Genomic DNA, 26,660 nt, shown 5'->3' with positions numbered 1-26,660 from the left:
GATTCTATATCCCCATTATAAACACACCAAATTTCTTACAAAAACATCAATATGTATTTATTTCAATTTCAAAATACTTATTTAAATATTTTCATAGACAATCACAGATGCTTATGCTACAACGATGCGAAGATGTATGCATGGAATATGTACAGGTGCCGGACAACAAGTATGTTTCTAAATTAATCAAAATCAATTTGATCTGCACGTTCTTTCCTCCTCTTCTATAAATAATCTCTAAATTTCATTTGGCAAGTTTGGATTGTGCTCTCTTTCGAAGGCCTGCTCTTATCGATAGAGTTTCACCAGCATACAACTAATCATCAAGGTAATCCATGTGGGTTCCACTCCCGATCCACCGCCTCCGCTATTTGGTGGAGTAGATGTTATTGGCTTGGTGGCTCCCGAATCTTCCGTAGTTCCCCCATCAGACCGTTGGTTTGGATTATAATCACCGCAGGTGGGAAAGTTCTCTGGCACCGGAAGCATTTGATCGTCGTTGCCCACTTTGAAGACCAGAGCCATACCGATCTCCGCATGGAACTCGATGTGGCAATGGAATAGCCAATAGCCCGGATTAGAGGCCTCGAATCTGATGATGGTATAACCGCCGTCTGGTATAGTAACTGTGTCCTTCACGGGCGGATTGTCCAGATTCCGCTTGAGTAGATTGAACTGATCCAGTTGTTTTATCTTAAGGAGTTGAATAACAAATTGTTATAAATTAAATATGTATTTATTTCTGTTTTAGCAGAAAGTTACTCACCATTTCAATGGTTACGTTCTCGCCCAAACGCTCCAATCCCATGACTCTGAAGGCGTTTCCATGCAAATGGAAGGGATGATTGGCGTAGTATTGGAATCCTTCATCCACGATGATCATCTCGACCACGGCGCCCAGTGGCACCTGCAGAACATGATGACATCTGCAGAACTCCTTGCGACAATCGATACCTTGGTCCATCAAACTCGTTTCGTTACAAAAGTCCGAGTCCTTTAGCTGATTTCTAGAAGGAAGCAGTGCCAGCGAAGGAAACTCCAAGGAGATATGATTCAGTTGGGGTGTGTAAAGGCGATTCTGCTCGGTCAGGTTCATGTCCATGGCATAAAGATCTTGATTGTGAAAGTCGGGGTTATTCTTTCTATAGAAATCGTAGTAGATGAAGAACTTGTAGTCCGCTTCCGGTTTCAGTGTATCGTGATCGATGCCCGATACATGATCATAGATGGGCAGAGCCCTCATTTCCGCAACCGTTTTGGTGTCCGAATATCCGGGACCCCGGTTCATTACATTCAGTTCAATGCCCTCGGCTTTGTGGCCGTAACTCAATTCCGCAGTGGGCTCATCATCCGGAGCTCCCTCATAGCGAAGGATGGCCACTTGAAAGGCGGATGTAAAGATTTCGCTGCAGTCCATCAAACCCTTAAGCCGAATCCAATAGTTACCCACCTCAAGATTGGCATTCAGCACGAAATCAAATCGCTCACCGGAATAGGTAACTATGGAGCCCACTTCCATTGCCTCAATATCAAAGCCATCCGAGTTGATGGCTGTCAGGTTGTGACCATCTATAGAAAGCACTAAGGGACAGTTCAGATATTCCGCATTTATAATCCGGAAGCGGTAACGAAAACCCCTTCTCACTGTGTAAACCTGATGGGGAACTAGTTCCAAGGGTATCTTATTCAGATTACCCCTCTTTTGCCGCGAATTCACCGGAAACAGCTTCGTGGTATTCGTTTTGGCCAATCGAGCTTGTCTTGGTAGTGTCTGGACAAAGTCCACCTGGGATTTGGGAAGTGGTTCCACGGGCTGCGTGGTTCTCTCCTCGGCTCTTCGATGAGTTAGCTTCGCTTCCGCCCAAATGCGGTTGTAGTAACGACCTTTGCCGTTAATGAGCAGGTTGTGGGGCTTATTATCGCCACGGGAGTGATGATGATAGGAAAATATGCTGGCACCCGTGTCGTGTATCCAATCCTGGACAATCATCACATGCTCGCTGAGGTCGAAGTCGTAGAGTCCTCCATGTGGTTCGGCTGTCTTCGGCTTCCGGATGACCAAGGCACCGAAAACTCCATCACCTCGCTGCATTCCCGTGTGCGAGTGCCAGAAGTGTGTGCCCGAGAGGTCGGCAGGAAAGGAATACCTGAAGGTCGCATGTGGGGTAATGGGACACTGGGTGATGTGGGGTACACCATCCATGTAGGGTGTCTTCTTCTGGTGCAAGCCATGCCAGTGAATCGATGTGCTCTCGCCCAGCAAAGCATTCTTCACATCGACCTCTATTTGATCGCCCTCACAGACTTCAATCGATGGTCCGGGCATCATGCGATTGACCACAGTGATACTCCGCTCCAAGCCATCACCCATGACACAATGTGGTCGGGAGCAATCAGTAAGATTAAGAGGACAAGAGTAACAGGCCTTGGAAAAGGTCTGGTACCATTCCACCACGAAAGTGTAATGACAGGTCATGGGTTCGGCTCCCACTTGGCAATCCCGGTTGCACGGGTGGGTCCTATACCATTCGGCTGTCCAAATATCACCGGTGCTCCGCTCCTCAGTATCCTCGAGCTCCTCAACCCTGGCCGTTTGCAGGGGCCTGCAGTAGGGACAACAGTTCCGCTCCTCCAACCTTGAAGCTGGACAATCTTCCGTCAAGTCCGGGCAATTTCTCTTGTACGTATTCATTACGATCTCTCCATTATCCAGACGTCCACACTCGATGAGCGTGCAATCGGCATCATTGTGCCATGACTCCCCCACGGCATACAGGGTATGGTTGTGTGTACAGTGAGTCCTAACACACTCCCCGCAACAACTGCCTTCGACACTTCGCAGTTCGGAGCCCTATAGAGCATAGATACGTGAAAAGGATATTGTAGTTATTGGGTTTACTGCTTACTCACCACTTCGCAGTAGAACTCATTACAATCGACTTGGGTGACCACAATATGCGCCTGTGGATCCTTGGCCACCCCAGCTGCACAGGAGTACACCAAACAGGGATCCTTTGAGGCAAACCACACCGCGCCAATCTCCTTTCGGTAGGTGGTGTTGTGCTCTTGGTACAGGCAGACGGTACTTTCATCTGAATTAAACAAATACAACAATTTATTTATCAAAATATATAATACCATTTGCTTAGGCCTTGCTAAAATACCTTATTTTAGTTGAATTCAGTTTTAAAGGCTAACAACATAATAAGTATTCATCTAAGTAATTTTTAACATTTAAAACATTTCATGATAACATTTGTTCAAGTACTTATACAGCTTTGTTCTTGTTTGCCTTGGTAAACAACCGCTTTGTGGTACTTAATCTCCAGCAAATACAATTCACGGGGGTCATAATCAAAGAAAGCCGAACAAATATGTTTCTGAGACCAAAACACTTTCTTTTGTCTTTTTTTGGGGCTTATCACGCGCCTGAGATTTGAAATTTATAGCTCATTTAATTGAAGGCACGGCTTAGTTTCACACTTGGCTATACCGACATATGTATTGAGCTATTATTACTTTTTAAATGCTCACAACGTGTGCTAATTGTCTGGTCCCAGGTGCCTTGAACTCTGAATCACAGAGTGGTAGACATGTGCGAATTATAATGAAAGTGAGAATTGCTATGGATGTTATGACTTAGTTCTCACAATGCAAGGAGAACCGGTTCTTCAGGTATATATTTCATGTGTGCATTGTATTACATTTTGTATTAAATATTATATATTTATTCTGAAATTGTTAATAAATATTTTTCTTAAGCAGTTTCAGATTAATTCTGTAACATTCTTTAGAAAATTTAAATACATGCCCATTTGTTTGCTCATACAAAATGCGACAAGTGTCGACACTTGCACGTGAAGTAGTGTACTGACATTCGAGAAGGTGATGAAGTGCAAAGAAAATGCCTTTGAGATCCGGATCAACGGGGACAAAATGGCTCAAGTAGTTGATTATAATTTTTCCCTTTGCGATTGCGAAATGAATCAGCATTAGCTGGCTAGTAGATATAGTCGGCGGATCTATGGAAAATTTCAAGTGTTCGGTTAACCTTCATAGAATCCGCCATGGGCTCATAAAGATTTGTGGTCATGAAAACGGCTTATCCAAGCTTAAAAAAAGAAAATATTTTGCAGTTCTAATCAACAACGTGTTGCAATGAAAACAATGACCATAGGTAATCGGGAAATCACTGCTAAAAATACACTCAAATTAAGAAACAATTAACTTTATGACACGAAATTGAGATTAAATGCCAGATAAGCTGATAAAACGGTCTTGTTCACTTTGCCCTATTTGAAAGTTAACGAAATGTGATATTTAATAACAATTTTAATTTAGAGTTTCAAGTGTAATTGCTGTCGCTACCTAAAACCTGTTGAATTTATTACAATCTGAAGTTCGCGAGCTGTCAATCTAGATTAACAAACTACTCAAAATTGTTACCTGCTTATGTTTAGGTTTTTTGCTTGATGATTTATAGTGACTGTTTAACGATACTGCGACCAGAAGTTTGTTGGATTTCTTTTGAGTTGCTGACTTTAAAACCACTTTAATAATAAAACACATTATTCATGAATGAATCAACAGTTTGGACGCGGAGTGAAATATGAGCTCTAGGCATATGGGAATTCGGATCATCCAGATCCTGCTTGGGATTCCTTATATTTTTCCCTTTTTTCAGGAGAAAAGTGAGACTGGGCGATGTCAGCAGCTGTTTGGCATATAAATTATACTGCCTGTATATGCGACTGCTGCACGTACATCGCACATATAGCCAACTCCGTTAGGCGGATAGCGGATGTCTGTCAGTTGAGCATTAAGGCCGCGTTTATTGACTGCTTTTCGGCGAGAGTGTGTATGTTTGAGGGGGGTGGTTGTGGGGGTGTGGGCATCATCACTGGGCTGCATCGTTTATTGGCTCGTTATGGCCATTATTATGATTGCCTGCTTGCCAGCCGACATTTGTTTTAACCATCAAGCATTCGCTTGATTATTTGCCGGACTTACGCAAATTCACATGCCAGGTGGGCAGATACTTATTTTTCGCATGTGAGTGGCAATCTCTGTTTACATTGTCTAAAGGAAATACACTTGCAAGTCCACTTCGTTTTAGCTTGGTGTTAATGATTATGTGGGCATTAATTTGGCCAAGGTCGCTGGGCGTTAATTGCCCACGTGACGCTTTACATGGGTCTTAACTTTAATGGACATACATATGTAGGAAAAATGTGAAGTCGTGGGTAATTGTCAAACAATAAGTCACAAAATGCATGTTTTGCCATGGTTAACAATGGGAATTAACAATGTTAGCTTTTGAATTTGTCAAGAAATCTGTTTCTTAGAATATATATCAAGCTAAAAACCTAAATAAATTTATGTACAAGACTCCCATTTTTCCATTTTTATTTTCACTGCACTTAACTCACCTGCTGATTCGCTTACAGTTTGCAAGCCACTGGAGTAGCCCACAAGCTGCAGCAGCGCTGTTACGAGGACTGTTATCCGAGATAACTCTGCTAATCTGCTGTTGACAACCGGCATTTTGTTGTTGGATCCGCTTGGCCTTTTTGTTGCTTTTGTTTGCTTGTTTGTTGCTGTTATTGTTGGCTTGCTCATTTGGTCATAATTATGGCTTACGCTCATTCAATTTGAGGTTATTGTTTTGGTTTTTATCCCAATTGTTGCTGGCTGGTTTTTTTTTGTGTTGGCTTCGCTTGTCTTTTATTGAATATATTTTGGAGCTATTTTGTATGGTTATGCGGAAGTTGTTGTTGATTTTTACCACAAATTGCCTGCAAATGGGACATATGAAATAGCCATTGACTATTATTACTACAAATTGTGGTTTCAATCACACTTAATATTGTTATTATATGTATTTATTCAGCTGCTGGCTGCAGCATTTAAATTCGAATTTTATTGGAGTATATTTTTCTTATTGCCCAATTGAATTTGTCTTGCTTGGCAGATGGTCTTGTTGATTGTTAACAAAACGAGTTGCTCTCGAGTGGTAAAGATGTTATATTATTTTAATTGGAGTCACTTCTGATGTATATGCATACAAGAAGAAAGGCGTTGCCCTGTTTCAAGGCAAGTTAGAAGTCCAAAGACCACAAACTAAGGAACAAAGTTTGAATTAATCTAAATATTATTACGTTATTAAAAATTTAAGGTTAATTTGATGAAATGTTTTTTTTTTATTTTTTATTTTATATTAACACAACACTTTTGAATAACTCGCTTTTTACGTTTTTAAAAAATTAAAGGTTAATTTAGTGCAATTTGTTTTTTTATTTTATTTTTCATTTTATATAAGCACAACACTTTTTAATAGCTTGGTTTTGACGTTTTTTAAAATTGAAGGTTAATCAAATGGAGTTTGCTTTTTTATTTAATTTATTATTTTATTTTAACAAAACACTTTTTTTTTAATTAATTTTATTATGCAGCTCATATATTTAATTCCATTCAATCCTTAATCATTTCTGTGCCCAATCGAATTTCAACCAATAAACACTAACAATTACACAAATGGTGTTTTCCTTGTTATTGCCAAACTCAATCAATGGGAATATCCTCTAACCCTACAGCCACATTAGCCTGCCATCCCGTATTGGCCTCGTCGCCCGAATGAAAGGAGCACGCACATGGCCGAAAAGGGCAAACATATGAGTGTATATATTGTATATTAAGTTAAGTATGATTTACGGCTCGACTGTAAATATCACTCATACGCTCTGTGGTGCTGGGCAACTGTGCGCTATTGCTTTTAGTCCTATCACCCCATGGCCAGCAAGTTGATTCGCCGGCTCAACTCAAGACAGGCACACACACTCACAAAGCACGTACGAATTTAATTAATTAGCACGCTGTTCCTTAAGCACACACACACACCCCAGCACATACACATAGACACACACACACACACAGAGGCAAAAGCTCACGTCCGCCAGTGGGTCCACTGTCCAGAAGCCAAAGTCCGTTGGAGCCTCACACATAAAGAGAACTGCGCATAAATTATGAAAAGCAGAAGAAAAACCCAAATGGTGTGGGGCAGAAAAATACGAAAGAAATGACTCAAGACATTTTTCATATACATCAAGTTGTGTTTATGCTCCAATTTTCCGGGCAAAGTGCTCAATGTGGAATTTATACAGCAAAATAGGGTTTATTGCAACATTTAACTGGTTTGTCTCAGGCCAATAATATTAAAACTGGTTATAACGTTTTAAGTTGCTAAGAAAACGGTTTTATATTTTTATTTTATTTAAGATTTTTTTGAATACTACTTTAATATTTTTATAGAGCATTCATACACGTCTGAAGTCAGTGAAAAATGTACTGCACTGCCTCCATTGTCTTCCACTTCGTCTTATTTGGCAACACTTAAAGCATCTTAAAGATTTATGGACTGCGAGTACCTTAAGGGCCAATAGGAACTAACGCACTTCCGTTAATTAGAAGCTAAGTACCCAGCTACATGGCACTTTATTTGAGTCAAAACAAAAACAACGTTAGAATCCCCAAAATTAAAAACCTATTAAAAGATCTAATCATTTAATGAGCCATAACATTTTTTAATAAACTGCGCTGCTAGCCGGAACTAAAAGATTAATTAGTGATGGAGTCTCTTGGCTCAGCCAAATGAGCAATAAATCAAATCTTTTTCGTTCGATGCTTACCCTAACTCAATTATTTCGAATCATCTTTCGCAAATCTTAAGTGGATCTGATCGGTATTTATTCGATATGAGTCAAAGGATAGTTGTCTGACAATCACTTTAATTAACATGCCTCTTGGATGCTGAAGTGTACAAGTCACGTGGAAAGGCGGATTACTCATTTGGGTTAAAGGCTTGGATTTGATTCGAGCTGTCTATAAAATCCCACTAGGGTATTCCCTGAAAACTAACACCTAGACATGAATTTGTGCTCTTTCGCTTTGGATGACTTCATTGATATTTATTTATTCTTTCTGTATATTTTGCTTTAGCCTACGTAGGGATTCTGTTCCACTTGAATGGCAACGATCTCTGGAGAACCCCATAATTTACATTTTAGATCTTGAGAAACTAGAACAATGAAAACCATTACACTACGAAAGCTAGACACAGAATTCCCAAGAACTTACATATGCAATTAGTAATGTAAATATTCTAAAATCACTACCTTACATACATATATCGATGGTTTTATTTGCATTTATTTTAAAGGAAAGGTTGGCTTAATTAATAAAATCATTTATTAATTTAAGCACTTGACAGAATTACACACTCTGAACCAGTGGTATTTATTACCCAAGCATTTCATTTTTAACTTGCAATAAAGTTAATCAGATTAAGTTTTATTGTTGATTCATTTAATGGCCAATTTCTTTCTACCAACATTAAATTTCTCTGGCAATCAATCAGAAAATGATGTTAAGCAAAGTTTGCTTTTATACTTTTTTCCTCGGAATTTTTTGTGGGTTGTATGGTGGGGTACTACCAAATCACACGTTCGTAAAAAGTTACATAACGCCCAAAGTGTTTTTCGCTTCACGTTTTTACATATAATTATCGGGCTTGTTTATTGTAATTTGATTTGATTTATTTAAAAGACCCTTTCTATGCGAACATCTTCCGCAGCCCGTCCACTTATTTTGACAGCAATTAGCTGATACTGTGGCTGCTGCTTGACCGCATTTTCGACCATTTCGTTGGCCATATACACGCTATGTTGGGGTAGGCAATGCATTACGAGTGAAATGCGATAAAAACATGAAGCATGGCAAAAGCGGAGATGGAGTGGAAGATTTTTAAGCGGCTTATCTCAGGTCCGGCGTTACGATAGCCAATTGGTGTTCCCCTTTTTGGGTTTCCCCCCTGGAAAAACCCTCGCACATGAACTTTGAGCCGGGTTCTGGCCAATACGTCCAATTCCAAGCCATGGTCAGCCGGTTTGCCCGGCGGACCAGTCTTCGCTCACCTATTTTTAGTTACAAGCCAGAGCAAAAACAAAAAACGGAATCAAAACAAACTTTGCTCGTTGCTTGAAGCTTGAAAAGAGCTACGTGCCGACTTGAAAAAAATGAAAACAAGTGAAAAACAAAAGCCCAAACCTTTTTGTATTTGCTTGGAATTATTAAGAGAGAAAAAAAACATTCGGCAGTAATTTATGAATTGAGAATCATGATGTATTTCAAAGATTAATCTTGAGGGCATTTTCTTGTTGCTGATTGGAATCTCTACGGGCAAATGGATGGAGCAATTATTTTCGTGTTGTCAAGAAACAATTTATGGTGGTTTTCTCAATGTCAAGGCCGTTTGTAAATGGCCAAGAGGCGGAGGAAGTAGAAACTGGTGAAGCGTCGAATGGAAGTTTCCCATTGCTAATATGAGCTTTGTGTTTATACATACATTTTGTCTATAAATTTTATATTTAATTATTGGAATTGAATCTATTAAGGATATAACACTTGGCAATCAAACTATTCAACAAATTCTTTTTCATGGGGCAACTGCCGCTATCGATATTATGAAAACACAACAATAAAATGCAATGATTTCATATTCCAAAGGAAAGATTTTGCCATCAAAGATTGAAAGATTCCATCAGTGATTTGGTTGTGTTATATCAAAGTTTCTGTTTATAAAATGTTTATGGAACACAGTTAAAACATTTATGGGCTACGTGAATTGTGTTAGTCAGTGTGCGATGAAGTTCGGGCTCGCTGGCCGTTTTATCCCAGCAAGTTAATTCACTTATCACACGACTCTCGGCCTTATGATATCACAAAATACTATTTGCTTAGCACCAACGCGACCGCATTTTATTGCTTTCAGATTATGGGTATGCTTTGTACTTTGTTCGGAACCCAATCACTCAAGGAAAACAAGGGAAAAGTCCTTAGAAATAATGTCCTTAGGGATATCTTCTTGCCGTTACTATTAACCATTTACTAGAGATGCGCACCGTTCGCCGCTTAAACCACAACTAACGCGATTCGAATGCAACTAAGGCGCTTTTGAAGATCGCCAACGGTGCGCCGAAGAAAACGCGCTAAAACTGAGTGTGATTTTAGCCCAGTTCGACCCTTTTGGCCCGCTCGTTTCGACCGCTTCGGCAGGTGATAACGGCCCGAACCGATCGGCTAAGAGAGAGAGGTAACGATCGTAAGAGAGAAGCAGAGAGTGTTTGCGCGCTTCCGCCGGTCGTAATTAACCCGCAGCTGTTGGCCATGTTAACAACTCGGTACTAGGTATTCGGTTAACAGAGATCTCGTGCGGTTATCTCCATTGATTGGCCAAATGTTAAGAGCTCCTCTCAGATGCTGCCGACGTCTGGCTTCCGTGTCTTGATTAGAATTCGACACCGTATCAAGCGGTGCTGCTACCCATTTTTTTTTTTGGGGAAGATAATGTCGACCTTTGCATTTATTAAAATCTGTCCAGCATATTTGCATTGATATTTTAATTTTAAATACTGCCGGCTGCGCTGCTCTGCGCTTGTTCAGTTTGATTGGTTTTTTCAGCCTTTTTAAGAGGCGTCTCAACTATTATTGGAATGTAGTTGTCATGACGAGGAAACTGGATTTTTCACCAGATTGCTACTTGAATTGGAGGTGATTGCTACCTGATATTGGCACCGTCGTTAAATAGAATATTAATTCATCGATTGGTGTCAACGATATTTTCAGCATGCTTGCGCAGTTTATTGAACTGGTACATTCATTTATATTTATGCAAATTCGATGGGGTTGAAATTTGAACAGATTCTTTTATAATTTTATAAAGCATCTTATATGTAAGGGGATTATTATAGCTATAGCCATAGACCTAAATAAGCTCGAAGGCTTAAATTTAAATCTATTTTCTTAATCTCTTGAGGGTGTCAGGTTGTCATAAAGCACAGTTTATTAAACTCATTTATATTTCTACTAAAGTTAATTAATAAAGATAAACATTTCGCAATAACACGAAATTTGTGAGAGTATATTCAAAACAAAAGAGAACGCTATAGTCGAGTTCCCCGACTATCAGATACCCGTTACTCAGCTAGTGGTAGCGCAGAGAGAACACTAAATTCGAGTACCTCGACTATGAGCTAATCGTTACTCGTGGAAGGGCAAATTGCAATTGGTTTAAAACCCGAGAAAACACTATATTCGAGTACCTCGACTATCAGCTAATCATTGCTCAGCTTGTGTGGCCGAACGGAAAAAATTGGAAAAGATCAATTACGATGGGCATACGTTTAAAACCCGAGAAAACACTCGACTATCAGCCAATCGTTATTCAGCTCGTCAGATTGCGAACGAAAATTTTTAAACCCGAGAAAACACTCAATTCGAGTACCTCGACTATCAGCCAATCGTTACTCCGCTCGTGTGAATGCGAACGAAAAGTATCAAACGTTTTAAACCCGAGAAAACACTAAATTCGAGTACCTCGACTATCAGCTAATCATTGCTCAGCTTGTGTGGCCGAACGGAAAAAATTGGAATAGATCAATTACGATGGGCATACGTTTTTAAACCCGAGAAAGCACTCGACTATCAACCAATCGTTAGTCAGCTCCTCTGATTGCGAACGAAAATTATCAAAAGTTTTAAACCCGAGAAAACACTAAATTCGAGTACCTCGCCTATCAGATAACCTTTACTCAGCTCGCGAACGAAAAATGTTGTTTTGTTTTGTTTTCATATCGATAGTAATTTGCCCATTGCTTATCTGCTCCGTCACATAATAAAACATATTGAACTATTGGATCCAAGGAACTTCCCTTATACTAGCATAAAGGTTATCAGAAGGTACGTATAATTCAATAAGTTGCGATTTATATTCAATTTTCAACGCATAGCCATAGGCGTTTAAAAACACTTTATCCGAGTACCTCGACTATCAGTTATACCTCGACACACAGCTAGTGTGAGTGCTAACGGAAAATTTCAAAAGTTTTTAACTAGTGAGAATAATATATTTGAGTATCTCGACTATCACCTAACCTTTACTCGACTCGTGTGAGTGCGAACGGAAAATTTCAAATGTTTTTTCTATGCGTATAGTTTAAAACCTCGACTATCACCTACTTATTACTCAGTTAGTTGAAATGCGAAACAGAAATTTCTGGCAATATTCTGGCCTATTGATAGAAATACCTAACGAATGTAGTAGATGGAGTAAGTAAAACGATTCTGAACGAAACATTTAAAAACTGTTTAAATTAATATTCTCAGTGTTAATTGTTCTCAGTGCAAAGGAGAATTTTACTCACCACGCTTGTCGAAAGAGACTGAGAGGCAAAAGCTCCGCTCTCCGACTTTCGGCAACTTCATCCGGCAGCATCCTGTCAATGGTCCTCGCGAAGGCTCCCCGAACTCATGGACTCATGGAACCCGAGGCCACGAACGAGGCTCACTACGGATAGTAGTACTACGGCATGTCCTTTTGGCAGGCTGCGCACCGCGTTCAGTTTTCCGCATTGGTTTCGGTTTTGGGTTTCGGTTTCAGTTCGCTTGTGGACGTGCGTGCGGCAAGAACCTGCTGGAAAAGCCTCGGAACGGACCTGGTTAATGGCCAACGGTTTTGGCTACTGACTCCTGGTAACTGGCTAGTGTGGCGGACAGGCGGCAGGATCTGTGGCTTGCTGCGAATGTGTCAGTATGTCAGCGCCGCGTTTGTGGGTGTGTGTGAGTGTGTGGATGTGAGACAGTGTCCTTGGGCGGACTAACAGGTTCCCCGTCTTCCCACGTGTTAAAGTGCGGCCAAAAGTTGTTCGTGCTAAAACAAAAAAATACGATAAAAAGTCTCAAATCTGCTGTCGCCTCTGATTTGAGCTGAAAGTTTGCCTTAAGGATTAAAAAAGCCATCTTGGACTAGTCATAGGTAAGTTGCCTGGCTTGTTTGCGTTTTTTAACTTGGCTTTGGGTACCAATTTTTTTTTTTTGAAAATCTGTTGCCTTTGTTTGTCAAAGCCCGAACTTTATTGTCATCCCTTGGAAATCTTTTACTTGCTGCTTTGTTGGCTTTTTTGCACTTCCATGGGGACACATAAAATAAATCAGACAAAACATAGGTGGCCCTTTGTGTCGACTTTAATTTATTTTGGTCTCCGTTGCGACCAACTTTCCATGCAGAGATAATCTATAGTAATGGCATCTGGTGTCTGTTAGTTATGCCTTGTTCGAATTAGCAGTCCATATGGAATACAATTATTGCTTAAAGTTATGAGATTAAATAAAACAAAGAGAAATGGCTGACACAAACTAACTCAACTTCACTCAACTCATATTACAAGACATTAAGGCATTTAAAGCCAAAATAAGCCACCTATTTCATATTTACACTTAATTTCACAAAGAGGTTTAAATAACTAATGCTCGTGCATTTTTTGTTTGCTCATAAGTAAATGCGACCCTATAGCAGTTGGAAAATTCCCCGTCCTCTGCATAACTTTATCTTCCCCTTTCATTTTATTGTAGTTTTCGGTGTTGGCCAGCGGCAAAAAGGTTTAATTTATGGTTCTTTCAGATTGGCCCAATGCCCACGATACATTTGCGAGACACTTTTTCAGTGCCGAAAACTTTTTTGTTTACTGTCAGCATCGGTGACATTTTATGTGGACCACGCCTGGACCAGGCAGACACCATGACCAATAAACATAAACAGAAAATAGTCGCAAGTGTTGAACAAAAAAGCCGTAAAAAGCCACCAAGAAGTGCCAGTTAACTTTCCTCACATTCATCAATGCCTTTTTTCTTATGCAAGATGCGTGCGGGCAATGAAAATCCTTTATACTTCGTAATTGAGTTATGAGCTTCCACGAAAAAAACAAAAACAAGAGTGAAACAACCTGCACTACTTAACTGCCAAACCACCCACACAGTTGCAGATAAACAAAAACAAATGGGATGCACTCATACACACTAATTAAATGTAATAAAATCATAGAAATTATACATATTCTGTATAAACAATTTTTTTCGCATAATGCATAATTAGAAACGTATAAAACACGTACGGAATGCAAGAAATATTTTTGAGAGAAATTATACTCGTATTTAATTTACAAACAACGCATATTAATTTCCTTTTTTGATTTTGAATGGATTACAGTTTCCATTGTTCCCAAGCTAAAAACATTAACAATTTTTGTAAAAGGATACAACTTTTTGCTGTGTAAAACAGACATCACAGGCATTCAAACCGGGGAGAGTAAATTACTGAAAAAGGATATAAAACAAAGCAGGATACAGCCACCAGAGAGAGTGGCAGACACGAGAAATGTAATTAAGGCGACAGAAGGAGATGGCAAAACACGGGGAAGGGCGCGGGGTATTGGCCATAAAACATGTACGCAAACAAAAATTAAGGCATAAACTACAATTGTTCAGATTATTGCACGTCGTGAGCTTTATGCAGCGGACAATGAGAACTTGAGGACTCGTTTTGCAAACGAGGTTGGTACTCGTATACGGCGAATGCGATGTCCTTTAATGGCTTTTTGCTTGCTTTATAATTTCGCAATTGTCATTGTCGTCACTGGCATGTAATTTTGCTTTATCGAACTGCGATTTGCCTTTTGTTTCTCTCTCTCTCGGTTGCTCGTTCGCTGTGCCAGCTGAAGTGTTGCTCTAAGGCAAACGGGGCGTATACGCAATATGAATAATTTACGCCTAAATTGGAAAATGACTCGTAAACAAATAAAACTCTAATTGCAGGGAAGGCACTCGATAAAAGGGGTTTTCATGGGTTCTGACTTAAGGCAAAGTGGTAACCGAGGTTTTTGCCCTCGAACGGGAACAGCACAATTATATAAATTTAATATTTAATCCATACATTTTTACAATTCTTATGACATACAGATAATATAGCTATTACAATTTTTAATATTCCATTACTCTATTAATAAACTCTTAAATATTCCAGTTCGCATTACGTTTTTATAGTTATTGACACACGCCATGAACTATTCAGTGCACTTCGTCCTCGATGTCACTCATTCGATCCATTAAGTGTTGTGTTTGATGTATTCACAGCATTAAATAATAAATTCCTTATCCCCATAAAATACTCGTATAAGCAAGTTCTGTTTTAAAGAAACAAGCTTCCCGGTCCCAAAAAAGTAGCCCCTTCTTCATCCAGTTATTTATAAATTAGCAACAAGAGAAGTTACTTCGGCTCAAAAGCATAAGTTTTCGGAATTAATTTATGCCAAAAGCAAATGTTGAACTTACTTAATGCCGCATAAACTTTCAAGCCCTTTATTGATTACAACGGGATAAAGTTGGCCAAATTAAAAAGTTTCAACCACCTTGATTCCGCCGACTGCATAAGCGCAAGATATTGGCGAACGGGTTTTAAAAAAATGCCACCAAAGGTAAACTTAGCTGGGATGGAGAGTGGTTGGCAAAATGCGACCACAAGCATTCGCAATAAAATTCCAAGAAAATGCCAGGCAAGAGTGGCTAGAAAAATGTGTCCTTTGGCTGCCTGCGGGGACAGGCGGCCATCAACGGGGACTCCCCTTCATGTGGGGCGAAGAAATGGGGTGGGACGCAAAAGGGAACCTCGAACCCCTCGGGTATCGTATCGAAAAAGGAGCTGGGGGCCTGTCATCGACAACAGCTGCTGCTGTTGCTGCTGTTGCTTTCATGTCTGTGACCTACTGACTTGTGTAGCCTACTTTCCGGCGCGCATTCCCACTCCTTTTTGCACGCTCCTGCGGAAGCTGCGCTTAATGACATCCACGGCCTTGCTGCATTTTTCCAACCAGCCCTCCCTCGCCCGCCTCGAATTCTCTGGCACTGACGTTGACACAATTAAGAGCATGAAAAATACTTTGAAAATTTAATTAAACAGCCCGCCATTGACGTCACCACATAACCGAGTTCGCCTTAAGTATGTGGACTCCTTGTCGTCCCGAGAAATGCGTTTGCACGCATCCAACTCGACGGCACTTGTCATTTGTCTTTTGTCATGTGGTCATGTGATCTCATCGATGTCTTTTGCGGTCTGATTGCCATTCCGCATGACTTAATGTTGTCTCGATAAGAATTCCCAGGTCTTCGAATGCTATTTGCACGGCTGGTTATACAAAATGTGTTGGGAAATGATAGGGTTGATAGCGAACGACAAGCAGCAATCATTTCTCAGATCATTTCTGGGGGAGTTACGTAAAAATGTGACTAATAGTTTTCAGTTCTTTTGTAATTTTTATTTTTTTGGTTTTTTTTGTATTTGTATTCAGAATCAATTATAAAAGCCATTGAACCTTGAAATGTAACTGGCAGGCTGCAATCAAGCGCTGTGGCTTAATACATATAAAACACATTCATATATGTTTGCCTAAACCATAAAATGTGTTTTACATAAAGCACAGCAGCAAAACACGGACTTGTGCAAACAATTTAACAAAATCCAATACACGAATTTCGACAGAAAACAAATTATTTAACCTGAAATCTCGACACGTGATGCAAACACACGTGTGTCGTTCACAGGCAGAGAAATGGGCGTGGAAAGTCCCTGCCAAAATGTAATTTAAGACTGTAAAACATTTACTTTATGGCAAATAAAATGTACTGCCATGGGTGAGTGGGTGTGTTTGCCTTGGGTTTGCAGGCAAACATGTTTGCTTTTAATTAAAGGCCAGCAGGGACATTCGCACAGCTAGAAAGAGAAGCAAAAACTAAGCAAGATTTCGCCAGCCGAGGCAAATTGCCATATCCTGTGGGAATGTAATAGAATATTTTTCAATATACTCGAGATCCTGTGCGAGCGGGCACAACTACACAACTAGTGCAAAAAAAATGGGTCGCGTATTTGTGCATGCTGCACTCACATTATTTATGTGAATTTCATATTCTATTATATGTGATAAGTGCTGAATGAAAAGGATGTAGTTCCTCAGACGGCCAATGCCGCCCGTCCTTACACTTTGGCTGGCTTACTTCAAATATTTTTACATGTCAAACATCAAAGAGGGGAAAATGTTCAGTTTTACGTATGCATTCAACACGAAATAACTGGGAAAAAGTAATGGTAGGGTTTTTCAGAGAAAAGCAAGCACTAAAATGAGTTTCATACGTGTGTGTATGCAAACTATTTCTGGGCCATCCTGTTGAAGGAGAACTCCGAGGCAGTTGAAGAGATTTTCAAAAGTTGTGCAAAACTAAAACACTGCCAAGTGGAGCCGGGCCATAACTGCCAATGCGAGTTGACTGATGCGATGGTTTTCCACAAGGAAAGTGGCTGCAAAGTATAGCGGGGAATCAAAAGGAAAATATAAATATCACTCGGTGCTGACAGCTGCTGCGGATGTCGATAATAAATCTTTTGGCTATGATTTCGTTTTCCTATTTTTTCCAAAGTATTTGTCTAACTCTGTGCGAAAACGTTTTACAACTGCATTTTTGTGGCAGAAGTGAAAATTATTCTACAATTGATACATTTTTTATTTCGAGCAGGTCAAAAAGTATTCTAAGCCTTTTTGTTTTCTAGTATTTATTAATAACTAGAAATGTGATGTGTGTGTTTTGGTTTTAAGCTTGCTTTAAAAGCATTTCTTTTTGACATATTTTAGAAATTTAGGCGCATGTTTAATTCAAAGTTTAAATTTAAAAGCCTGTATTTGTAGGATAAATTTGTATGTATAAATTTGGTGTTGAAATTATGTAGGTATATCCAGACTTTCCACGCTTTTTCCTCACTGCTTCTCTGGTCTAATTATTTATGCATCTGTCAAACATATTTCACATGCATAAAAGAATGGGCTTGGCTGGGAGGAATAAATTACAATTCAATTTCTTATGGCCTATTATTTAATGCCCGACAGGGGGAGGATATCCCCAAAGCTGCCACGCCCACACCAGGCAGGCGCGTAGGGGGCGTGGCACTGGAGAGCCATAAAGTTGGAGCTGCCGCCAAGTAGTAATCATATTTTCGGGACTAAAAGCAAGCAGTACAACAAACACGTTGGGGATAATCCCATTCGGTACAGGCCAATGATTTCAAATGCGCTGCATGACGTTGCCACTCCCCTTTTTGTCCGCCCCCATCTCGGCGTATTCATAATTCGATTTTTCACGATTTTCCCGAAAGTCCCTGGGATGTACATCTACTTGGGCGCCCCATTTGCTGAGTTGGTTTTTGCCTTGGCCAATGTTTTTGCGATTACGTGGCGTTCCTTGCCTTTTGTCCTCCAGGATATTGTCGAGTTGGTCAGACAAACGAATTATGTATTTCTTGCCATTATCATGGGCCAATGCTCTTTTTGCTTCAATGTCGGATTATTGAGGCTCTCCTCTATTGTCCTGTGCAAGTCCTTGGACCCTTTGTTGCGACTTTTTTACACACGGACAAAAAAGGCCTTGGCTTAAAGTACAATATTAATTTCAGAAGTACGTTTTTTTTTTGTATTAAATTTAAATGAGTATAAATATATTTTTCAAAAGAAATAAATTATATAACAGTGTGCAGTCGAATTGTGTCTGATTTTTATACTTCCCTATTTTAGTTGACAAACTTTTTAAAAACATTTTCACTTGCACAAACTTTTGCTTGAAACTGATAAATAATGCATTTCAAGGCAGGCAGTCACAAACAATAAACTGAATCTAGATTGTTTGGCATTTGGCTGGATTCCGCCTGCAAGCAAACAAGTCAGATAGAGTTTTTCCTCTCATTTACAACAATCATTTGCAATCAAGTTTCATGTGCACTAGCCGAGGGTAATATTGATTTTAGTTTGCACTATTTTTTTAATATTAAACGTGAAATTGATTGCGACAAAAGTAAAGTAAACAAAAAGGCACAGCAAATAACTTAAAAAAATAAAATAAATATTTGTTTTATAAATGACACATTGTTTTAGTAAATTAGCTTGATGGGAGATGAAGAAGATTTCATCTTAAAGTCTTGCAGCTATTTTCGAATATCCGACAGAGGAACGAGGTGCCCTGCTTTTGCAGAACTTTATGCTCGCCAACAACCCCTACTTTTACCCCATTTTTGCCCCCATTTCTGCCCCATTTTTGCACCATTTTTGCGCCATTTTTGGCTCTTGGCTCCGGTTATTTCCGCTCCGGACAATTGGACAATGGCCGGACTGACCTTGTCCGCAGCAGTTTTCCCGCGACGCCGAAGAAGCCCGCTTCCTGGCCATTGATTTTCACCATCATCATCGCCATCAGGAGCATCGCATCGCATCGGCCCCTCGCTTCCCTAATTTACAAGGAAAACGCAACTCGATTTATGGGTCTGTGTGTGTTGCCATTTGCTGCACTCTTCATTTGCACATTATTTGGCTGCAGCGAAAGGGAAACGTTTTGTTTGACCCGAAACTTTTTCTATTTAGTTTCGCCATAGTTTTGTTTTCAGCAAAACTTTTCCTTTTCCCTCCCCCCTTCGTACTGACTTTTCTGATTTTTATTTTTTTCCAATTGCTCTGTGGGCAGCATTGTTTCGAATTTTCTCTTTCCCCCCTCGCTGGCACTAACCCATACTCGCATTCAGATTCCGATTTAGATTGCGACTGAAAGTCAGCGTTATCTGCGTCCATTTCATTGCTCCATTTTCGTGTTTTTGTTTTGACGAGGTTTTGCTTTAACCATCGGGTTAATGTGGCGTATGAGTGACGTCGCGTTAATGCAATTGAAATGGATATTTTGTGTACTGCAAACATTCAATTTATTCCGGCCATTTATTCATATTAACATGTCTGCATAAGAGGTATTAACATTTTCACAGAAAATGCATATATTTAATGGCAAAAGTATTTAACTGTAAAGAAATTCTTAAGCATCTATAATAATTGATTCAATTGCCTATTTAATGCTTTGTTCATAGATTCTCAGCTCTTGTTTAAAATAAAGACATAAGTAATCTAGCTTTATTTAACTCTTCGTCTTTCAATTGTTTGAAAATACAACCGCCAAACAAATTTGACATCCCCGAAGGCAGTTAAACAAATCGCCTCCATCACAACACAAAATTGGCGAAAACTTATTATTCACTTTAACACACATTGGCACTGGAGCCTCAGAGGGAAACGGGCAGAGGACTTGATAGGTCCCATCCTCGAACATGCCGGGCCTCACTGAGCAAGTGATTGATTTTGGGGAGTCAGTGGGTCCTTGCTACTTGGTACTTGGTCCTTGGAGGAGCAGAGTAAGGAGACAGCGAAGTGCCACTGGCAGGCGGTGCAGCTGTGAAGTGGGAATATAAGAGGATGGTAGCTGGTGAATTGAGAATGGCGGAGGAATTGGGGAAAACAGGAGGCCCAAGCCGAAAGACAAAGCGCGAACTGAAAGCACTCAACGATGAGGAGCTGCTCCTGTCAATCCTCGGCGGCGGTAGCCACTTAATGAATGGAAAGTCTCTCTAAACGCCGCCGAGATTGATGACGCACTTGATGCTGGCCCAGCTGCTCACTCGGAATCTCGTTCCGACTGCAAGTCGTACTCTCTGTCGAGTGTCCTTTTTATATAGTCAGTCAGTCAATCTGTTAGTCAGTCAGTTGGTCGGTTGATCGGTGGAGTGGTCTTGTCGCTACCTCTTCTCTGTTCCCTTTGCTCCATTCTGACTTTTGTGCGCTCGTCGCACTTAACCAACATTTTGTCATTTTGACAGCGAACACATGGCCCCGTCTGCCTCCTGTTTCCTCGCGAATCCTGGCCCAAATGCTTCTTAAGTGCGGCCAAGTAAAAAATTTGCATACTCAGCCAAAGCGACTAACGGCGAAGCCACTATGGTGTATATATAAGATTTTTCAATGCAGGTCTGTCTTCTTATCTGGCCACATCATTTTGGCCATAAAACTGCCGCAGTGATGGGGCACAACGCTTTTCTTGATTTTCCCAGAACCTTTTCAATTTTCTTTGTGTGTTGCGCGTGTTTCCCTTCACTGTTAATTTTGTGAATTTCACGGGGCTTTCAAGTGGCGTTTGCATTTCTTATTCCAGGCTTAAGCGCTGAGTTGAGTCTTTCATTACATACTGTCTTTTTTTATTACTGCAATTGAATATTTTTATTACCAAATTTTACCAATCAAATGTTTTTTTTAGTAAATTATAATAAGATACAGTAAAGTACTTGCGTCTTTCGAGTCAAAACAAAATTGTAATTAACCACAATTGATTTGAAAATAATAAAATAATATTTTGAAACCATCGAGGTGAAATGAAATACTCGAGGTTAGATTGTTTTCCTTGAGACTGTTGGATTTGATAAGGGAAAGCATTCAAGGCAAAATGTTAAATATTCTGCAACTAAAATTGCAATTGAAGTTTAAATCCTTGAGAAATTCTGTGCAAGAAAAATATCTAATTAAATTTGCGTTTATCAAAGGAAAATTGTTTCGATGCTGGCGCACTTTGGCGCAACTGGGATTATGCCTCAAGTATTTGCATGTACATAAAATGCATTTTACATATACACGTACATAACTCTGAGCGTGAGTGTGTGTCTTCGGGGCACACAGCGCATTGCTGCACAAATATTAACCGAATAACGGTATGCATTTTACTCTACTAAAGTCCTTGGGATCTATTTTGCTTCCCTTTTACTTACAGTCAAAGGACAACGAGGTGCCGTGGGCCAAAAGCGGATAAGGACGATGGAAAGTGAAGCAAGGCGGTGCTAAAACCATAAACGAAAGAGAACAAACTTAGCTCTTAGTGCTGAAGAACCAGGAAACCAGGAACCAGGTGAAAGTGCATCCTGCGCCCAAGTCTAATTAAAAGGAATTGCGCCGCGGGTAGAGATTGCTCATACGCCGTGTGGATCGCGAGTGCTTTAGTGTCCGTATATACCTACATAATAACATATGAGTGTGGCAGCATTTTGTACCTAATCCAAAGCATACAACTCCTGAAAGCCATTCGAAAGGTGTTCCAAGATTTTGTTCGATTTGCTGGCGGGCCGTCGAAGAATTAGTTTGGCATGCGGCTGCTGTTGCCACAACTGTTGCATGCAACATGGATGGCGAAAATCGGATCATACTCAATGTGGGCGGAATAAGGTGAGTTTGTTTAAACAAATTAAAAAAGTTTTCCAAAGGCTTCAAATCCATTGCATAACAATCAACTGTAACCTTACCTTTGAACTTTAAGCACAACCTCAAATTTTATAATCAAATACAATAATATCAGAAATATTTGCTTACTTGTAAACAAGTTATAAACGCTGTAGGGCTTCTCTGCAATATACCTAAAATCAATACAAATTTATTTAGTTTCATTTGGTTTCAAGGTTTCTTGCTTTTGAAGCCATAGATGGGGGCATTGTTTATATTTATCTTAGGCATTGCCAAATCACGTAGCACATCCTGTTGATTTAATATATTCGCCATATTTGCCTAGTCGTAGTAACACACCAACATTCAATCCAATTTGGCGCACTTGGACCATCGATACTGTGTTTTTGTTTGTTGGACAGGATATTGGGCCAGGATAGTTCCCATGTATTTCCGTCATTATTTGGGCATTGTTGTGATTACGCCTGGCGAAACAATGGAAGCGGTTATCCTTGCCAACAATATGAAAGGGAAAAAATAATAAAAAAAAAACAAAATAGGGCTAGTAAAATTGTTCACAACTTGCGTTACAACAGGAAATGTTGACTCTTGTGTTTGTGTGTCATTCCAGTTTCAGTGTGAGTTGCTGTATGTACTTTTATGTAAATAACTGTGCTGTGGCTTTGAGTTGTAAGCCCCATTATCAGCATCGTCATCGGGACCATCACCAGCAGCATCACCAGCAGCATCATCATCAAAATCATCATCATCAGCATCATTTTCGTGTGTGGCTGTGCTTTTTTGGGGATTTTTATACATATTTATATGTACGTACATATGAAAACCTCCCTCGACTTGGTCCCTTGTCTGCTTGAGCGCACTTTTCTGGCTGAGAGCATTTATCCAGCTGCAGATTTTCGGGCCTAGTTAATAATTTATGATTCCGTTAATGGGCAATGCGAGAGGGGCGATTAAGGGAAAAATCCCTGGATATTATTCCATTGCTACTCTCGAATTTTCCTTTTCGGCAATTTAAATCACTTTTTTCGCGTTTTCAATTACATATATGGTGCAGTAGTAAATCAGTTTTTTCTCATCAGTGAACAGCGTGTTTTTGAAACCAGTTTAACCCTTACAAAGCGGGTTAATTTTATTGCTGGCAACATATTTTTACCGCTCGGTTAACCGCACTTTGCAAAATTAACAATGCAATTGCAATTGCATCGTCATGCTATAAATTCTATTTCACTGGGTTTTTTTCCCTTCAACCGCAGTTGAAGACCACAAAAAAGAGAATGAAATATCAACGGAAAGTACCAAATTGTGGCAAAATACATTCTTGCGTGGGTGAACAATCCACATTCAAATCCACCACGCCCATAAAGCAAAGCCATTAAATTGACATATTTCTTTAAAAAATATATATAAAATATACTGTGGCTTACAAAGAATCACTTGAATGTGGCATCATCAGGCGGTTTGTGGGCAAAACACTGAAATACTGCACTTGTGTGTTAATTTAATGCCTTGCAAAAGGGGGAAAAACTTTTAATTAGGAAGCAAATTCACATTTACACAGCTCTAATTCCACTTTTATAATTAAACTATTACAAAGGCGTGTTTAGTAAAGCAAATCAGTGCATTGCAATTGGAAGCTGAAAGCGTATTTATTGATTTCGTTTTTTTTTCCCAGTGGACAACTGCAAAAACAGTTCGTTACTGCTGCAAAAAAATATACGTAGTACGTACATAAATCTCAAACCGACATTTGCCATATAAATGGATGAAAGCTTTGGTTTCGGTCTCGCTTAAAGGACTGTGGAGACTGCAATAGCTGCGAAATGGGTGGAAAAGGGGGAGTTGTAATATGTCGCACTACTCGAATGCTTGTTTAAGTCCTGTCTGTGTTTCTGTGTGCGCGAGAATGTGTGTGCGTGTGTGTGCGATGGCATCCTTTTAGACCATACACACTTTTGTAGCATACTTATGCGGGCCAAGCAGGCTGACTGGCATCACGCTGTCAGCTGGCCGACGTTTTTAGCACAAATAATACATGGAAGCATTGTTCGTGTGAGCATTAAATAGAATACATTGCAGTGCGACTACATATGTATGTATGTATATTTGGTCCTAAGCTGTTTGCTATTTTCCCAAGTTTCGCATTCAGACCCAAAGTTGTCACCCTAAAGGGAACAGCAAGAAAATGCGCTTAAAATACTTGCGGCTCAGCGAAGCGGGAAAGCAGGTTAAGTTTTGTCGGCTTGTTCAACACAAGTAATTTGCGAATCACTGTTTAGAAACTCATCAAGGTGAGTGGCATATGATCCTTATTAGGAACCAACCGATAATCCACAGTTCATATTTGCATATTCGTGTGGAATCCAATTAGAGATGGTATTCAAATGAGGCTTGTGTTTGCAAATCAATAGCGCAATAACATTACACATCAACGTAGTAGTCGAAAATGCAGCAGCTCTGTGGGATTATTTAAATTTAAATTGTACATTTCTCTGCAACTGAAATTTTATGTTATACATTGATTGCGGCTAACAACATTAATAGAAGAGGGATTAAAGTATTAACTACTTGTAATTTAATGTAAATATAAAATATAAATGAGAGGTAACACAAATTTTTTTCTGCTTTGCATTTGTATTAATGTTTTTGTATGCCTAATTTTATTCTCTTAATTTATTTAATTGCAACAAATTATTTCTTCTGGAGGATTGCTGGTTTCAATACATACTCCTGCGTCAACTTTAATCATGACTGGCATAAAAAGCTTTTTATTAAGCCCAATAATAATAATAAATTGTATATATTCCGTCAAGTTCTCTGCGGCATCTGGATGTGTGATGATTATCATTGTGATTACGCGGCGTTTTCGGCCATAAAGGAAGAGAGGAGCAAATATTGTATGGGCACTGGCTTGGGAATTGCTCGCTTTAAGGATGGGCGACTCCCAGATCCTGCTGCTCATCAACGCAGACAATTGCGCACTGATTGTATCTTTGATTCACGCACACATACGAGGCACACACAGAGGCACCCACACACTGGCAGTAAAGTTGCCACTGTGGCTGCCATTCAACACAAATACATTATACTTAGTGCCGCTGGTTGTTTGTTTGTGATGCGCTGCGTATTTCCGCTGCCATTTTCTCCTCGCCATTGTTGGGACTTTCACTGCTTTCACCGCTTTCACTGCCATCTCTGCCCTCAAAATCCCTCTTCAATCTCACGCCATTGTGTGCGAATTAAACGAAATGGCTAATGAAAAGTTTAACAGTCAATAAATAAGGCTGTGGGCTGCAACATCAAACATCACAGGATCTGCTCTTGTCCTCTGAATAGAAGATAAATGTTGACTGATTCCCATTCATTAACTTTCTTCTTAAAAGCTTTAATTTGTTTATAGGCCTAAGCTAAATGCTGTGTTTATGTTTTTATTTTACAGAATTTTAAAATCGGGTTTAAAAATGAAGTAAATGCAATAAATGCTAAAAGTGTGCTTTTAAACCAACTTTATGTTCAAATAAATCCCTTTAAAATAAAGATGGACGTGGAGATATAATATGTTTTTATATTTTACAGCTGCTTCTTATCCCTTGTAAAATCACATCATTTTGCTCCTAATTGGTCAATTAACTTTGATATCGACTTGTTGAAATTACGTTTTAATTGCAATTAATGCCAAGAAAAATGTCTTATTGTCCCGCTGCTGCAAAGCGGAACAAATAAGTGGAAGGACGCTGTGGAGGATGACAAATTGCTGACAAGCATTCTGCGGCATTTGCTGCAGCACAATAAAAAAGCAAGAAACTCAGTTGTGAAAAAGAATAAGTGAAGGCAGAAGTGAAATGCAAATGTTCGTGCCGGTTTTACTGCTCAAGTAGCCGCTTAGAGGCAAGTGCCAAAGACAATGGCCAAAAGCGAGTGCTCCTGCCTCACACACACACAGTAACACTAGGAATCACAGGACCTGCTGCAGGGAAAAAAGGAAAAGCGGGAAAAGCTGACAAAACCACAGCAAAGAACAAGAACAACAATTTAAAATCAACAGCTGCGCGTGTCCTAGCACAAGAAGCACGAGAAAAGTTGAAGTAGCAACTCGAAATGCTTGCCATTCGCATTCTGCGTGTTTGCCTTTGTTTAAATAGCCAAGTTAAGGAGACGTGGCTGGGCGGAAATGGCAAAGTAATAAATAAATTTCCTGCTCTTTTGCTGTTTTATGTTTGGACCGCTTTATTGCGGCTTCGTCTGCAGCGCCTAACGCTTCATTAACTTTTTGGCTTTTAATATACTCGGCCAGACCCGAAAACTCCGCCTTCCGCCCCCAATCATCTGCCGCCCCCCTTTAACCCTCATGCCGCCCATTGGTGTTGTTGTCACTCAGCCAGGCGTTCATCGAGGTCTCCTGCTGACTCCTGCCAGTGTCCACGAAATTGGAAAACATTTTTGGTTTCTTTTTTTTCTGTTTTCTTTTTTTTTGAAACTTCAGCGGAAAAAAGGGCCATAAAATAAATAAACACTGAAAACGAAACGAAAACGAATACCGCCTACGGTCTATACAAAAAACAAAAGGAAAAAACCGAAAACCGCCACTTTAACCCTTTTGGGTGTCGAGGTGTGAGATTTAGTGACACTTTGGCTGGCGGGTAT

General features: G+C 39.8%; 2 protein-coding genes across 7 annotated transcripts in view; one reads left to right on the top strand and one right to left on the bottom strand.

Moving 5' to 3' along the window:
- Positions 1-225: 225 nt before the first annotated feature.
- Positions 226-10,019, bottom strand: LOC6527851 (L-ascorbate oxidase). Of its 2 annotated transcripts, XM_002088887.3 has the most exons (5): positions 9,937-10,019; positions 5,430-5,795; positions 2,911-3,092; positions 767-2,851; positions 226-693 (listed from the first exon to the last, which is right to left on the bottom strand). In XM_002088887.3, exons 2-5 carry the CDS (start codon positions 5,644-5,646, stop codon positions 289-291), a joined length of 2,889 nt encoding a protein of 962 aa, XP_002088923.2. In that variant the 5' UTR covers positions 5,647-5,795; positions 9,937-10,019; the 3' UTR covers positions 226-288. The 2 variants fall into 2 exon arrangements, with proteins under 2 accessions (XP_002088923.2, XP_015053830.1); XM_015198344.2 differs by lacking the exon at positions 9,937-10,019 and having other exon boundaries at positions 5,430-6,159.
- A 2,450-nt stretch (positions 10,020-12,469) lies between these two features.
- LOC6527848 (potassium voltage-gated channel protein Shaw) overlaps positions 12,470-26,660 on the top strand; it is a 44,198-nt gene continuing 30,007 nt past the window's right edge. For 2 of the 5 annotated variants that reach the window (XM_015197513.3, XM_039371856.1), the window contains exons 1-2: positions 12,470-12,868; positions 21,556-22,004. In XM_015197513.3, coding sequence (XP_015052999.1) covers positions 21,961-22,004 — 44 coding nt within the window. In that variant the 5' untranslated portion in view covers positions 12,470-12,868; positions 21,556-21,960. The remainder of the gene's footprint in view (positions 12,869-21,555; positions 22,005-26,660) is intronic. The other 3 variants (XM_015197515.3, XM_015197514.3, XM_002088884.4) reach the window with 2 other exon arrangements.

Source organism: Drosophila yakuba, chromosome 2L (assembly GCF_016746365.2).
Source record: "Drosophila yakuba strain Tai18E2 chromosome 2L, Prin_Dyak_Tai18E2_2.1, whole genome shotgun sequence".
Taxonomy (NCBI): Eukaryota; Metazoa; Arthropoda; class Insecta; order Diptera; family Drosophilidae; genus Drosophila; species Drosophila yakuba.
This window is presented reverse-complemented; position numbering and strand designations above follow the sequence as displayed.